General features: G+C 44.0%; 3 protein-coding genes and 1 non-coding gene across 4 annotated transcripts in view; 1 reads left to right on the forward strand and 3 right to left on the reverse strand.

Annotated features, from left to right (window-relative positions):
• clasp1a (cytoplasmic linker associated protein 1a) overlaps window positions 1-4,714 on the reverse strand; it is a 56,107-nt gene extending 51,393 nt beyond the window's left edge. The window contains exons 1-2 of the mRNA XM_062402061.1: window positions 4,573-4,714; window positions 1,556-2,306 (exon numbers count right to left, since the gene is read on the reverse strand). Of these exons, the coding sequence (XP_062258045.1) occupies window positions 1,556-1,753 (198 nt within the window). The 5' untranslated portion in view covers window positions 1,754-2,306; window positions 4,573-4,714. The remainder of the gene's footprint in view (window positions 1-1,555; window positions 2,307-4,572) is intronic.
• Window positions 4,715-5,771: 1,057 nt separating this feature from the next.
• nifk (nucleolar protein interacting with the FHA domain of MKI67) lies at window positions 5,772-9,986 on the reverse strand. The gene is given in 7 exon segments (XM_062402809.1): window positions 5,772-6,902; window positions 7,147-7,206; window positions 7,508-7,644; window positions 7,647-7,718; window positions 7,990-8,098; window positions 8,491-8,619; window positions 9,765-9,986. Coding segments are annotated over 7 exon segments (861 nt in total). The 5' UTR covers window positions 9,891-9,986; the 3' UTR covers window positions 5,772-6,674.
• Window positions 8,251-8,380, reverse strand: LOC133967814 (small nucleolar RNA ACA64). The gene has a single exon (XR_009924070.1). It is a non-coding gene; the product is annotated as a small nucleolar RNA ACA64 (small nucleolar RNA).
• A 966-nt stretch (window positions 9,987-10,952) lies between the features above and the next one.
• On the forward strand, window positions 10,953-16,306 carry si:dkey-219c10.4 (high affinity cGMP-specific 3',5'-cyclic phosphodiesterase 9A). The gene is made up of 14 exons (XM_062402807.1): window positions 10,953-11,096; window positions 12,003-12,164; window positions 12,252-12,303; window positions 12,473-12,575; window positions 12,846-12,988; window positions 13,082-13,141; window positions 14,045-14,222; window positions 14,300-14,422; window positions 14,690-14,782; window positions 14,912-14,979; window positions 15,062-15,164; window positions 15,271-15,375; window positions 15,479-15,625; window positions 15,747-16,306. Exons 1-14 carry the CDS (start codon window positions 11,009-11,011, stop codon window positions 15,951-15,953), a joined length of 1,632 nt encoding a protein of 543 aa, XP_062258791.1. The 5' UTR covers window positions 10,953-11,008; the 3' UTR covers window positions 15,954-16,306.
• Window positions 16,307-16,402: the final 96 nt, after the last annotated feature.

Here is a 16,402-nt window from a genome sequence, read left to right on the forward strand (position 1 = left end):
TGACAGACCGTAAAGTTCCTTCTTCAAACAGTCCCCCCCCCCCCCCCCCATTAAAACAAATATCCATTTATGGCAAATGAATCCATCACCCCCTCTCCCTCTCTTCCCCTCTCCCTCTCTCTCTCCCTCTCTCTCGCTCTCTCCCCCTCTCCCTCTCTCTCAAACTACATAGTTTCCACATTAGTTACCCAGTGATCGGATTGGCTTGTACTGAGTATAATGCCTCTTATTGGTTAATTAACACCACAAAATAGTGCCATTAAAAAAAATTGAGATGTTTTCTAGTAGGCAACGAAAAGAGGACAACAGTTATACCAGGTTTTAAAGGGTGAAAGACTACAAGCCAAGACAATACAGAACAAACCATGTATCCCCAGTGCTTGCAGCAGGAGTATGTATATGTTGCATAGAGTATAGGCTTCAATAACTATATGAGGCAGAATTAAAACATAATTACTAAGTACGGAGGTTTGTCTAATTACTCTTTTATTGTAAACCACATATCTGCCAGCTCCGGCCACCCAGTTCCCCCCCTCATCTGAGCCCTAACCAGGCCAGATCCAATTAAACCTCTCGCCTGCTTTCAAACTCTCCCTGGCCTCTCATCACCAGCTCTCTCCGGCATGAGCCAGACTTCTGAGGGCAAAAACACAGGCGTGCAACAAACGTGGTCATTTGCAGAATGCAGAAAGCGCAATCCAGGCAAAACTTAGCACCACAGAAGTGCAGAGACAGTAAGAGAAGCTAAAACCTTTCCTCATCATGGCTATACCGGGGGCTTATAGGGAGCTGGGCTGGGTTTGTTCAGGCAGAAGCAAATCCCGACATGAAATCCCGGCTCTGTTCAACAATGTGTTCTTACAGTTATGGCAGAGAAAGCAACTTGTGGCTGGATAGTGAGAGAAGTGCTAATGGTATCACGATCTGGGGTCAGATAACCCTCCACACTGAACTCTGTAATAAAGCACAATCAGAAGAGAAGAATGTGATCCACACTGGAGCCAAACAATGATGTTATGTGCCTCTGCCTGTCGGGAGAGAACTGTTCTTTACTCCACAGCAAACAGAAGAACTGAAAATCCCACCTAAACAAACGAGAACAGGCCCTTTATACGTCTGCACAATGAGACGGAAGCGCTGTTTAAACACAAAACTGTGCGACAACTTGTGCTGCAGCAGAGCAGGTGCTGGATTCTCCTGCACTAGTATATCATCTTTATGTGTGGAGACAAACTGGTAATGTTCATTCCCATTTGAACCAGTGAAAACAGACCTTGTGTAATGAGCCTTTCTAATGAGACCTCTTAACCATCAAGGAACTGTGAAGCATTAACAGTTCCTTATAGTATATGCAAGGAAAATCAAAAACACTGCTGCTTAAATTAAAATGAGTCAACGATATGCAGAACATCTCAGTGGGTGGGAAATCACTTGTTAATTAAGGATAAAAGGAGCAGAGATGCCTGGGTGCAGTGCATTTGTAAAGAATAAAGTATAAATATGAAATCATGAAAGGTATCTTAGCAGTGAGAGTGTGAGTGAGGTCACTGTTTACCTTAAAGTGGCTGGAGTTGACCCAGGAGCTGGCGATGCCGTCCACCATCTTGTCCAGGGCCGTCTGATCCTGCTCCATGTCGTGAGATTTCTCCTTGTCCAAGATGTAATCTAAGATCTCCTGTCCCACCTGCAGCCGTCGGCCCACATCCTTCTGCAGGACCAGGGCCAGGCAGTGCTCCATGCTGGGCTCCGTCATCCTGGCCTCGGATTAAATAACTCCTGCGGCTTCCTCAGTCCGCCGCGCTGAATGAAAGAATGACCGACTGGCTGGCGAGTAACAACCCTCCACTGTTTAGAGCAGTGGGAATGACAGCTAAACTAAAGAAGCCCCAGTTGGTGGGAATGTGCCTGGCTCACTGGCAAAGGGAGAAGGAAAGGAAGGGCCAAGTGTACACAGTCTGTTTGTATTTTTCTTTACACCCGAGGACAGGGCTTCTTTTGGTGCCAAGTGCTAGCTCGCTAGCAGGCTAGTGGCCGTGCCCTAGGGATGGATGGAGCAGGGCTTTGGGAATGGCAGTAATGCAGCATGTGTGTGTCTGCACGGCAGCTGGGGAAAGTTTACTACGCCCTCCCACTTGGGTTTGTTTTTTCCCCCCTTCTTCTTCTCTGAAAGGAGTCTGAGCCAAACCGCTTCAGCAGGGGCAGAGGAGGTGGTTTAGGCGAGCAGAACGCAAGGCAGCAAATGGAGATGGATGAAACAGAGCAGCTCAGAGATCCATTTCTTGCCGTGGTGTTTGGCCTGGAGAGCCCTAGAGGAGCAGAAAGACAAAAACAGGACAGAGTCAATTCACTATCACTGACTCACTATATTCACATCTTTTGCAAATTAGAGACCTCACCAGTGATCAGGCTTATATAAATAGACATATGCTTTAAAATGTACTACTTTAATTCCGAAGTACAGAGAGAGTGGATATATATGACATAATTAGCCTGATAAAACAGATATCTATCCATTTTCAATATGGTTCATCTGCAGATTATTTTTAAACAATAAAAAGCAGGGTCATCAAATAGCTGGTTCAGTCAAATCAATAATTCAAAACATAGAGAGTACGACATAAAGCAGAGGATCAATAGGTCATCTTATTCGGGAAGCTGCCATCAGATCCTGTTTGGCATTTGAGCTTCAATGGCCGGCACACAGACAGAGCCCCTGACCTCCAGCCCGTCCAACACCATTGTGAGGAAACCAGAAAGCTGACCGTGAACCGGGCCTTGTTGCCCAACATTCATTGTAAACCTCACTAATGCTCTTACAGCTGAACGGGGGGGGCTGAGTGGAGGTTGCTGCAGCTGCAGATCAATCACATCAGGGTTTGGAAACTAGATGAGCAACAACCACACACATGGGTGTAACGTGTGTAAAGTAAATCACCAGAACTCCCCAAGTGCTGGTTTCACTTAGGTTAGTGCAGCAGATCAGCGGTGAGGGATTTTATAAAAGAGAGAGAGAGAGAGAGAGAGAGAGAGAGAGAGAGAGAGAGAGAGAGAGAGAGAGAGAGAGAGATGACATGACAGTTGATAATCCAGAATCTGAATGACCCCCACCCCCCACAGTCCACCACCACCCCCCCCCCCCCCCCCCCCCCCCCCCCCCCAACCGACATCCCATCATGTCATGGAAACACTGGGGCTGAGGGGTTGAGCTCCAGGATCAACTCCAAATGAAAACGACCCGAGTGCGTCACTGCAGTTTGTTTATTAGCTCCAGTTCCAGTCTGCCCAGTCACTCGCTGGTTAGGGCTCCATCCCCTTCCAACGTCCCCCTATCTGCTCTGTGTACAAGATGCTCTTATAGAGAGGAATGATTAAACAACCTCCATCTGAAGAGGAGGCCTTTGTTGTGAAGAATCTAGCCTGCATGTCTTCACAGGGCTGGATATGGACCAGATTCTACACACTGTGACCTCAGTGGGGCCGTGCTGTGTCACACACTTTCTCCTTACAAATGAAATCAGGTCCAAACTATAATTGATTTACCATTTTTCACTGATGAACCACTGTAATAGAAGGTAGACTGATATAAGGGTTAACTATTAAACACATACAAAACAGATAAGCAGCGCTACGCATGTGACGAAAAGGATTTACGACTGAAGTTCATGGATACAACAGATTGTGGGTTATAGGTTAACGCGTGTGTGTAGGTATCGCACAGGGTGTGTGTAGAATTTAGTGACATCTAGTGGTGAAGTGATATGTTGCAGCTGAATTACCCTTAACCTCACCCTCCCCTTCAACATGAAAGAGAAACTGTGGCAGCCTTCAGGTGTCATAAATACTCAAGGGTTTAGTTTGTCCAGTCTGGGCTACTGTAAAACAAACATGGCTGCCTCCGTAGAGAGGAGCCGCTCCTGATGAAAATAAAAACTATGTAAATATAAAGTATTTAAATATAAAGAAGCCCATTCTCGAGTAAAAGAAAAACAACAATTAGCACAATTTCGAGGAAACACACCCGTGAAAACATCACTAGGATTGTTTTATAATAAGTGTCTGCACATAGATTCCCCTTCACCTGAATCTTACACACTGACCCTTTAAGTGTGTGTTACTGTACTTTGTGTTTGTCCATGTATTGTACAGGTTTAGTGTGATCATGTGTGTGTGTGATCTATTTAATCAATAAGATAACATATGTGTAGCCATGAGCATCGTTCACACACACACCTTTTAGTGCAGTGTTAGCTCAGCTAGCTGCTCTGACCATCACTGCTAATGGGAGACAATGGCTCCACCTGATTTTCGTTCCACCTCGTCTCTCCTCCGTGTCCTCCTCCAGGTTCCGGACCGACTAACCGGGCCGTGCCGTGCCGGACCCAGACTAGGTGTGTGTGTGTGGGGGGGGGGGGGGGGGGGGGATCAAAGCTAAAGCTAGCCCCCCGAGCGCAGCCCTACCTTCCTTTCAATGAGTCCGTCAGTCCACAGACAGACATACGGACAGACAGACAGGCGGCACAAAGACAGACAGGCACCGGGGGGACGAGCCTCATCCCTCGTGGCTCCACTCACCATACCCTGCTGGACCGAGGCCGCTGCTCCGGACTCTCAGCTCCTGTTCTGCGGCGGTAGACGTGACAGTGTGCGGCCTCGGAGCTCCGGTGTCTTTCTCTCACTCTCTCCGCCCGGAATGCTGCCTGCCTGCCTGCGGGACAAGAATGGATCGCAGGGCGCATGCGCACTGGATCCGGGGATGATGTTGGCACTTGGAGAGCTGGCGAATGGCAACGCAACAGACAGAAAGCAGCGTGTAGCTCGACGTGTGGCGACGCCTGCTGGACACATGGAGTCGGTGTCTGTGCTCACTGCTGCAGCACAGACTCACAACAGGCTGGAGACCCACTCAGGATCTGGGTGAAGGTGTGTAACATGACAGGGAGGGGACCTGATGACCTCATGGCTCTTTCTGAGGAAACTTAAAGGGTCAGTGTCTAGAGTGTAGTGACATCTAGTGGTGAAGTGTCACGATGCAGCTGAATAACACCCCACCTCACCCTCCTCCTCCAAATATGACAGAGAACCTGTGGTAACTTCAACTGTAATAAAAAATCAAAAGATGTTTAGTTTGTCCAGTCCAGGCTACTGTAAAGAACATGGCAGCCTCCATGGAAAGGATCAGCTCCTGATGTAAATATAAAGAATTCCATTCTAGGGAAAAGAAAAGAACAATTTGTATAATTTAGACGGATTATTTTATATTTAATTTCTGCAATTTCTGCACATAGATCCCTTTCACCTGACTGCCAACAATTGCATTTTATTTTGTGTTCTTCCACTCTGTAATGGTTTACAGTGATTATTGTTAGTTCTAAAACACATTGCTTTACCATGAATTTAAATTACCTGGAAGCAGTTTTCAGGTTTCCTTTCGAGTTCCATCCCCCATCACAGAATCTATTCAATGTTAATATTTTTGTTTTTCAGGAGCCATTTAAAGAGAATAATACCCCTCATCTCTTTACTCCCACCAAGGAGGTTGTTTCCATGCTTTTAGTAGGATTAATGGATTTTAGTGAAACTTGGTGCATTTGTGTGGATCAAGAAAAAGCCCATTACCCTTTGGAGAACTTTCTTGATGCTTGAACATGGGGTGATGGTGCATCAGCCTCGGTGGACACACGCTCTCCAAGCTCCATTCCAAAGTGTGAATTGTTATGGAAGTGACAAAATAAAAATGTTCTTGCCCACATAGAACAGATCGTACGCACAGAGAGCAGCAAGGTCTTTATTCTTTGAAGTGACATTACAGATTTTTATTTTGCATCATCATTCCTGACACAGCATTAAGTGCACTAGCCTTTTTTTAAGTTACAATATCAATGGCTCACTCAGTCTGTACTTTAGTTAAAACATGAGTTATGTTCATGATTTGCCCATTTTACTGTCCATGATCATATACCTATAAAAAGGAAGGATTAATTGTATATTTTAAAAAGTTGCAAAAGCTGCAATATCGTTCAGTTTGTTGTGAAGAAAATACTTTATTTCATTACCTTGTCTGAAGGTAATTACATACAAACACTGTGTGCAGTGAATGGAACTTTAACCTGTCACTCCAGCTAAAGCACAGACGTTACCAAGAATATTAAAGACTCTCTATTCTAGAAGTTTCCCAACGACAGAGCCAGCATGTACAACAACAGGATCCGAACTCAAGCAGCCATCACTCATTTGACTAATTGGACCTTTTCTTTCATTTTGCTGCCAGTGTGTAGAGTAGTTTCCTCTTCAGTCACATAAACACACATATCCAGAACTTAAGATAACTATTCTTTTACATTATTTATTATTAAACACCATAGAATTCGTGTACAAGTGTGGTTACAAAGCAAAACAATGTTCAAACAGTCAAACTCTAAGACTGACAAAGAAAACAGCCTTTATCCGACCAGTCCATTTACAGCCGCTTCCCTCACCTTAGGCTCTTGATGATTTTGTGACGCTCACAATCTACTCACAATTACAGTGGACTCTTTCAGGAGAGATTCTTTCTAGACTGTAGAAAGACACACTGATTTGTGAACACAGTTCAAAGTTGCCCCGTCACTCTCAAAGATAATTATCTTTGATGTGCGCCATCTCCGCTCAAGTCCACAACAAACAGGGGAGAACATTCACTTCTTCTCCGTGACCTCTTCAGAGGGTCCATCGCTCTCTGAGTCATTGTCTTCATCGCCGTCTTTATCTGCCGCCTCCTCCTCCTCCTCTTCCTCTGAGGAGCTCTCTTCATCTTTTACTGCAAGTGGAATCTTGAAGACAATCTCGTCATCCACGTCGTCATCGTTGACGACCATGGACTTCCTCCTCTCCAGGAGTGAGGGGGTGCAGAGTGGTGTGATGTCCTGGAGGGGCAGAGAGAGGCTCATTAGTCACACATGATGGTGCTGATACGATTGGTCAGGTTTTTAGTTTTAACTGGAATGTAGGTACATACGTTTATCACACGGCCATAACGAGACACACGCAATAGGTTTTATGATCCACGGTATTTTAGGCACAGTTATCTGACCCCAGACAACTGATATGAATGAGGCCATTTTCACTCTGTGCCAAAGCCAAACATAATATCATCAATGTTGTTCTTACACTACACGTAGATGCGTTCATGGAGTCAGAGAGCTTTTTCTTCAGAGGCACCTGGGCAGCCTGGAAATGCAAAAGGAACAAAAGGTTAACTTGATGCAAACAGCCTGAATCCTGGTAGAGCTCCTCTGGTAGGTTGTATAGAATACCACCCCCCCCCCCCCCCCCCCCCCCCCCCCCCCCCCCCCCTTTTCTGATTGGTCAACTCATGGTTCACCTGATGTTTCCAAGTGAAATGTTTTATCTTAATCCCCTCAGGTCAAAGTTCTAAGCCGCTGATCAAATGTTATTAGTATTTAAGGATTTGTTCGAGATAATTTCAAAGGAGCAAGTTGCCATTCAGAGTTAACATTTAACAACTTACGAATCCTGGGAAGTCGTATTCGATGCCGTGTGCTGCAAGCCTCTTGCGGAGCTTCGTTTCTTTGCGCAGGAGTTTGTCTTTCATTTTCTCGAGCTCCTCGGCCGTGCGGCCCTGGTTGTAGCGTTGAACAGCCGGTTTTGAGGCTTTTTAAAAAGCCTCTCAGAGCCGACAAACAGCTTCTCGTGCACTTTCTCCGGTGGCAGCACATGACCTGAGAAAGAGGGAGAAGCAAAGAGTCGATCAATTTTAAACTGAATCCACTGGAAATAGTTCCCACGTCTCCAGGAGGCTACCGGGACGGATCCCTGCCTGAGCTCTGTAGTGAAATAGTTCCTCTCTATTATACACTTTATATACTCTCTATGTGGCTCGAGCAGCAATTTATGTTAGCCTGCAGTTAGCTTGTAGCTACATCAAACTTGTGTGAAGAACAGCAGAAATGATGCTCATCAGTAACAGACATGCACACGATCAATACTCACATTTGATGAGTCTCTCTCCCATGAGGTAGTTGTTCATGGTCTCGGCCACAATCTTTGCTACTTCATCACAGTCGTACTCTACAAACGCGTAGCCTTTACTTCCCCCTGTCTGCATGTACAAGATGTGAGACGAGGTTAGGCAGGAGACAGGTGAATATAATATATATAATATGTCTAGAGATCAATAACCCCCTAACTTAACGATTAATCTTTGATTTTATGTATTGATTAGGTTGCATATCATTTTGCTTTTCTTATTGCTTCTGTTGGGATATTTGTTTAATCACCATGCAAATGAGCAAGCAGGTGATAAGGTTTGTATACCAAAATACTGTGGGCTCTGTAATCTGACCTCAGGTCACTGTTTCACCTGAGGCCATTTTCAGTCTGAGCCAAACCTCTGATGAAGGAGGAGTAAAACATCAGCAGGATAATCATCTTATTAGCCAGACAACAGGTAGAATATGTTTGTGAGCTTTGTTATCACCTCCTCAAAGTTACCTTTTTGCTCCTGGACAGCCGCAGCCTCAACACCTTCCCGAACTGTTCAAAGTAAGATTTGATCTGAGGCTCGTACAGGCCCAGCGGCAGGTGGCCCACGTAGACCACTCCTGGGGTCAAACGACTCCCCTGAGGAGAAAGAAATAATGACAGTGAAACACGGGCAGGAAAGACAAGCAGGATCTGTAGGGAAGTAAGATCCTAAAACGTGTGCAGCAGGAGGTTGGAGATGTTGTAGCAGTGCACTGATCTCTACTGTGGTCTGCTGGGCGAGCAGGAAACACATATGATAAATTAACTGAAGACTGGCTCTGTAATTAGCTGCAGGCAGGGACATGTTTGAAGTTGTGGTGGCGAGGAGGACACTAAACACACAGTCCTCTCCACAGTGGAACATATTTTCAGTCTGTAAGATTAAGGTGAAAGGGATCTATTAGCAGAAATTGAATATAAACAAATCCTGGTGAAGTTTTCACTTGTGTGTTTCATCTAAATTACGTGAATTGTAGTTTTCTTTACCTGAGAATGAGACCTTTATACCAACATCTGGAGCGGCTCCTCCATAGTTTGGCCCAAACTACACCCTTTGAGTTTTTATGACAACTGAAGCTACCACATGTTCTATGTCTTGTTCAGAAGGGGAGGGTGAGGGGTGCTCAGCTGCAACATGACACCTCACCACTAGATGTCACTAAACTCTACACACTGATCCTTTAAAATTGGGCCGTTAGACATCAGTCAAAGACAAATATTATTTTAACTAAAATGAAACAATAACTTCTGTGTTCCTGCACCTGATTCTACTAGATTATGCTAGATTATATACCCTGAATTAATTATCATTTTATACCAATAAGCAAAATAATGATTATTATTAACAACACTTCCTTTTATTTAACATTTACATTTTTACCCTAAGATTATAGATGTGATATTAGTACTACAGTAGTATTAGTATTCTGTCCGTTGTTCCACGATCATTAGTTTAGTTCTAACCTGTGTATCTGTGTCGCATTGATTTACACATATACTCAATAAAGCACATATACATGGTACTGACCAGCGAGGACAGTGTGTATCAGAGCTGCTCGTCAGCGGGTTCGGCTTCAAACACGTCAACACACGTGTGAAAATAAGCGAGTCGCCATTTTATGTAGCATCTGGTCTACCGCTGGACTCGTGTAGCATCGAGCTAGGCGTGCTGGGCTGCATCGGCTCGTGCAGCGGCCATGATGTTTACCCACGTTTCTGTCACGAGCGTCGTCACCACCTACCTTGGTGGTCTTGTTCTTCTTCTTCACCTCCTGAACCTTCTTCTTGAACTCGGTCTCCTGCTGCGGGTTCAGCGCCAGCAGCTCCTTGGCCGGCTGCGCCGCGTTCTCAGCTTTGGTCTCGGTCATGTCTGCGGACAACGCGCATCGGCTACGAAGTGAACCACAACACCGTCACACGCTCAATGCTGTGAGTGAAGCACGCTGGGATCCGCTTCCGGTGACACACGTCGTGTCACAACCCGAGGAGAAGAGCGGGGTAAAGAGTGGTGTCTGACGGAGAGCGAAGGCACGGGTGATCCACACAGCGCCATCTAGAGGCGCGGGGGATGTAGGGGTCGATGGGTGCATGAGCGTTTTCTGTGATTTTAAAGCAACGATTATGAAATAACGACACAAACAGACACACACTACTTTATATGTATAAAGCTGTTAATACTTTTTAATACAGTGACAAATAAAATTGACCTCTTTATAGAATAGAAAAACTGAAAAATAAGAAAGAGGAATTATTTGAATAAATAACCAAATCACAGATCGGTGTGAGTTGTGTGATTTATTATAGAGCATTAAACAAGTTTTGTGTATTTGTTCTTTTACACAATTTTATGATTATAACAATTATTCTACCATATTTCAGGAAGAAAATTCAGATTCCTTTGTTGTTGGGTTATTTTTTCTTTTCTATTCTCATTTTGCCAGAAGTAGAATCAATACATATTTATCTTCTGAAGAGATAGAAGCCAGAAGTTAAAATGAATGGTCTAAATTTCCTAACTTATAGAAGGAGTTTCTATGTAAATTAATAACTAATGTGGATTATTAATATATTTATGCAAAAATGCACACATAACGTGTATGTGTTACATGTTCTTGTAATTTCTAATGCTGATAGCTTTAAATTTCAGTTTTCATTTGATTTATTGTGTGAATCTAGCCAACAATTTTCTTTCTATTTATGTTTATATGATTGGGTCACTTGAGATTTTATAATAAAAGGAAATGGGCTTCCAACTAAAACACAATGACACTAATAAATACAACTGGGAGTTGTTTTGAATGAATAATTTCCACCATTATTTGGAAGCATTTTCCAGTTCAAAGGACGAGAGGAGAAGAAGGGTCAGACGAGGAGGCGGAGAGAATAACAACCAGGGGGAGGAGCGTTAACCAGTAAAATAATGAGGCCGATATTAGATACAGATCAGTGGAACACGCTGTAACATCCGTGCTTCTGAATTCATGACATGGCAACTAAAATCCTCTATTTCACCGTGAGCGGCAAACCGGAGCAGGCTGAGTTCCCGGTGGATTGCCCTGCCCAGGATGTCAAAGGTAGGAACACAACGTTGTGTTGTTTAAAGTTCACATATCTGTCTTAGGAAATCATTTTGTGACACTTGTGGTTTGACAGTGTCTCCATATCCACATATACATGAATTGAAGAATCACTACATGCTTCTCTGATCCCTCCTATATTTGACTCTAATTGAAAGAAGGTGTCATTAAAATGAACATTGTGTCGGTTTTATGAATATGTATACATTTAGTTTTGTATAATGTCTCACAGACAGAAAGATTTAGTGATTATTTTTGCAAACAAGTAAACACTCTTGATAGATCATGCTCAGCCATTCAGCTGCCACTGACAGCTCCTCACCTGTCACATCAGGTTGAGGCTTTGTGTAGTACTGGTTTCCTGTGTATTTTATGCACTGGTTCAAGTGGTGCAGAGGGAAAAGGAAAGCACCAATTTGCACGTCTTGTACACGGCAACAAACACACACACACCGAACATGGTCAATGTGGTGTGTGACAGCTGCAGTGCCTCTGTGGCAAATCTTAAAAACCTGCAGCACATGTTCTGAAAAACACATTTAATGTTAATGTTAAAATGTAAGTAATCACTAGTTAAATGCAAGTAGGCCTATACCTAAAATATATAATATGCATACTATTGTACTATGCATTATATAATGTATTGTATAATACTTGATCTTATGGAAATATAAATAATTGATTTAATCTAGTACCTGCAGTCATATTTGTCAAGGGAACTTTTCACAACCTAAATGATTTCTTAAACAATTTATCAAACAAATAAGTATAACTTCTATTTATTAACCCTTCATAATAATCACCCTTATTAAAACATCTTCTAGTCCTTAATTCTCCTGCTTCTTTTGCAGAAGAAAAAAGAGAGGGCATCATAACAAATAAACGTTGCTCTGTTTTTTTCAGATCTCTTCCGCTCTGCAGCGGAGGCCGGACCCCACGACATCCTGAAGCTTTACAACCCCAAAGGCAACATCATCAACATCTCCCCGGGTTTGGAGCCCAACAGCCCGAGCTGCTGCTACAAGCTGGAGGTGGTGGCTGCCGACCGCAGCACCGAGCCGTTAGGTACCTTCACTTCAGCACCTCGGGAATCTGACGGCCTGGGTTTGTTCCACAGCTGATCACAGTCTCCCTCTTCTCTTGGCCTTTCAGGAGCAGAGCTGGCTGGTGCACTAGGATTTGATCTCTCGTCCATAGAGAAAAGGTTTGTAAGGGAGGGAAACCAGAGAAACTGGACACACTTAATGTTTTTAAGGGAAAAATATGATCGTGAAGTCTTTTCAGGGGTTGGGGTGGGGGGGTTTACAGCACAGTCCAAAGTTACACATGCATACCTGATGTTTAAAGACCTCACTGATGATGTGCGACTTCAGACTGCAGGGCCTGGAGAAGAAGATCCTGACGGAGGCTGGTGAGACGCCTGCAGTCGTGAACGAAATGATGAAACAGGTGGATTCATTCCGGGAGAAACTGGAGGTACGGCCAGAGACAGAATTCTGTGGGGAAAGATACACAGAATCTATCCATATAATGAAGTGACAAAATCAAGCCAACTCTAAGTGAAGGCCGTTGTTTTTACATATCATAAATCTGTTGTATGCTTCATGACAAGCTTTAGGTGAAACACAAAATTACTTACTGAAGTCCCTTCTCCTAATTAGTGCAATAAAAACAGCCAAGGGATCTGATGGGATGAACAATATAAATCTCAGTTCTCAGCTGGATTTATTCCCGTTCTGTTTTCAGAGTGTGGAGCATTTGAGTTGGCTTGGATTGTTTAAAGACCTGTCCGAGGGAAACCACAAGCCCTCCCCCTTCTACCACAAGAGAACCCTGCGCAAAACCAGGGAGGAGTGTGAGCATGTTCGGGAAAAGTTTCTACAAATGAGGTACGTTCAATATGCAAACACCAATAAACACTAGTCTCCATCCACATTGTGTGTTTGAATAATGTCACGAATGGTGATATGTTCCCCCTGCAGCTCCCTGGAGGTATCAGAAGAAGTGAGGCAGTATTTAAAGACCCCAACCTTTGATAACTGGTGAGTTATTAGGAGCCTAAAGGAGGAGACATGTGAATGTCACCTGTGCTCATCACATCGATGTGTCTGTGAAGATCACAAACAACCAGTGCACCTGTTTGCTCCGTGCACAGACAGGGAGGCAGATGGTCGCCCAGCGAGCACCTCCTCTGAGGAGGAGGAGGGGAGCCCTCGCCCTTTTCTCCTGATTGTCACACTCATCTCAATATGAATGGGTCGGCCGAGTGCTCGCAAATCAAAAGAGCGTCTTCATAAAAGGCTTAATCAACACACCGCGATTGAAGAGGGCTTCACAAACAGGAAGTGCATGTCATTATTCTGTTTGTCCAATTTATTTTCTTTTAAACACAAGGATGGAGATGAATAGATGTTAGAAGGATGCACGGGGTGCCAAACAAGAATTGGAGCTGATGGTGTCACGCATCACATAGTTAATTATCTTTTATATTTGAAATATAAATACACATGCATATAGGTATACATATAAATTTACATATGCCTACACATATACTTGGAGGGATTTGATGATTAATATAGAGATTCTAGATTTATTTCACAAATGGCTGACTTTCTATAAGATGTGAGATCATAAAGGAGAATATAATCTTTTTTACAAATGATAACAGAACATCTGGCTTGATTTGAATAGAAATGAAAAGCTTTAGATGGGGATGCTTACCTGACACATCGTCAATATACTGACCCTCAGTCAGGTAATAATTCATGTGTTATGTTGTGATGATGCCATGATGCATGTGCACAAGATGCACCAGGCAGAGTTACAGAGGCTGAAGGGAAGACAATGATTTTACGCTGCTGACCGCACTGACAAATCCTATCCTGTATTTTGTGTGTGTGTGTGTGTGTGTGTGTGTGTGTGTGTGTGTGTGTGTGTGTGTGCAGGCAGTGGGAGGACGCAGAGATCATGGTGCTCCTGCAGGTCATGTACACAGATTTAGATTTCATAGCCACGTTCAACATTGAGCCTGAGGTGCTGCAGCAGTTTCTGTTCGAGGTTTACCGAAGATACAACAACATCCCGTTTCACAACTTCAAGCACTGCTTCTGTGTCACCCAGATGGTGAGTCTCTGTGTGTGTGTGTGTGTGTGTTTAATCAAGACTAGAAAAGCTCTATTAAAATCAAACCATTTGAACAGATGTATGGTCTGATCTGGCTGACGGACCTGAGGAGTAAGCTGGATGCCATCGACCTGCTGATCATGCTGACCTCTGCAGTGTGCCACGACCTTGACCACACAGGATACAACAATGCCTATCAGGTACACAACTCCCTCTTTTTGATTACACTAGCTGAGGGAGGACCGTGGAGTTTGTGCCCCATCACTTCCACTGACATTTCTATAGAAAGGACTCTTTTCACTGCTGACCATAGACTGTACTATGAACAACGTGTCTTCACTTCCTCCTACGATACAGAAATGAGCCAAATATTCCAGAAACAACGCTGAGCATGACTCTACATTTCGATCGGGGGGGTGGGCATGTTTGACCACTCAATGTCAATCCTGACATTTGACCTTTTCCAGATAAATGCTCGAACTGAACTGGCTCTTCGCTACAACGACATCTCTCCACTGGAGAACCATCACTGTGCTGTGGCTTTTGAGATCCTGGAGAAGGTGAGGTTCTAACATTCTGTACCTGCTGCTATAAAAACATACATTCAGTTCATGGATTCAAACTAATTTAGGAATTTGAACCTAAGGAGACAGGAAGAAGGACTTAAGGTTTTTTCTTCTGTTGTGTAGACAGAGAACAACATCTTCAGAAATCTGCCCATGGATAAATACAAGCAGACACGAGAGGGAATCATCAAGTGAGATCACGAGCACATTTCCTTATTCCCTCTTGATAACTGATCATCACACAGAACGCCTCCTGATCTGTTGTCGCTGCAGATGCATCCTGGCCACTGACATGACGAGCCACAACGACATCCTCAGCAAGTTCAAGGCCATCCTGCCGACTTTCCACTTCACCAACAAGGACCACAAAGATGTGGTGAGAGGGCAGCAGACACACACACACACACACACACACACACACACACCATGTTTCCTCCTCCTGGTGTGATACACTCTCTTGTGACGCCTCCTTGTGTCTGCAGCTCATGATGATCCTGATCAAAGTGAGTGACATATCCAACGAGGCTCGGCCCATGGAGGTGGCTGAGCCTTGGCTGGATTGTCTTCTGCAGGAGTTCTACAACCAGGTAGTTCTTCAGATCTCAACTTCACTTGGGTTGGTTTTTAAAAAGAGGGCGAAACCCATTGGTCCCATTAAAACCAGCTGTCCCACCGTGTGTCTGTCCTCAGAGTGACGTGGAGAAGCTGGAGGGTCTTCCAGTCACTCCCTTCATGGATCGGGACAAAGTCACAAAACCTTCTTCTCAAACCGGCTTCATCCGATTTGTTCTCCTGCCGCTCTTCATCGAACTGGCCAACCTCTTCCCCTGCCTGGAGGTCAGTGATGTTCAACACTATACATGTTCATATACTAAACCTAAGCATAAGGTCTTTTGAGTTTTCGATTTCCTCTGGATGATGTGATAACTTATTTGTATTTCTTTCATAATTCCTGCAGCACCACATAATAGACCCCGTCCGGAAGGCTCTGGACTACTACACCGAAATGGAGAAAGCTCTGGAGAGGGAGAAACTGAACCGGGCTCAGATTGAGACCGCAGCCAAGAGCAAGGACCAAGCACCGAGCACAGCAGGGAGCCACGTGGAGGCCGGACCCGAAGCCTCCAGAGCACACACCCCGCAGACTGTGGTGGGCGACACCTGAGAACTCCTCACGAGCATCTCATCTGAACCTGGTTCAACTTTATATAATGAGTGAAGTGAATCTGCACCAACAGAATCTGAACCTTAAGCACAAACACTGCAGCTGCTCCGAGCTGTTGAGCTTCGGTGATGCAGAATGAAATGTTATGTGATGAATTGGAACTTTTAATTTATGATTCCACTGGACATTTCAATACAAATTCTATATAATTTGCATGGTCCTGAATCTCCTTGGGATGCCAGGCTTTTATTGGTCTTTTATCTCTATTATTATTATTATTATTATAATTTCTATTATTATTTATGTATCTTCTGTATTTTAACCATTTGTTTTCTTGTTGTGCAGCAATTTGTACTTTGTGCTCCGTAAATAAAGTTATTATTATTATTCCATCCATAAACCTGATTACATGTCCCAGAGCAGTCAGTTCTTTCTGTTGACATGAATAA

Source organism: Platichthys flesus, chromosome 13 (genome assembly GCF_949316205.1).
Source record: "Platichthys flesus chromosome 13, fPlaFle2.1, whole genome shotgun sequence".
In the NCBI taxonomy this organism is placed as follows: domain Eukaryota; kingdom Metazoa; phylum Chordata; class Actinopteri; order Pleuronectiformes; family Pleuronectidae; genus Platichthys; species Platichthys flesus.

Coding starts and splice junctions, on each gene's coding strand:
- si:dkey-219c10.4 (XM_062402807.1), top strand. CDS start 11,009: ATGGCAACTAAAATCCTCTATTTCACCGTGAGCGGCAAACCGGAGCAG. Junction 15,165..15,270: donor ACAAGGACCACAAAGATGTG/GTGAGAGGGCAG, acceptor TTGTGTCTGCAG/CTCATGATGATCCTGATCAA. Junction 15,376..15,478: donor TGCAGGAGTTCTACAACCAG/GTAGTTCTTCAG, acceptor GTCTGTCCTCAG/AGTGACGTGGAGAAGCTGGA.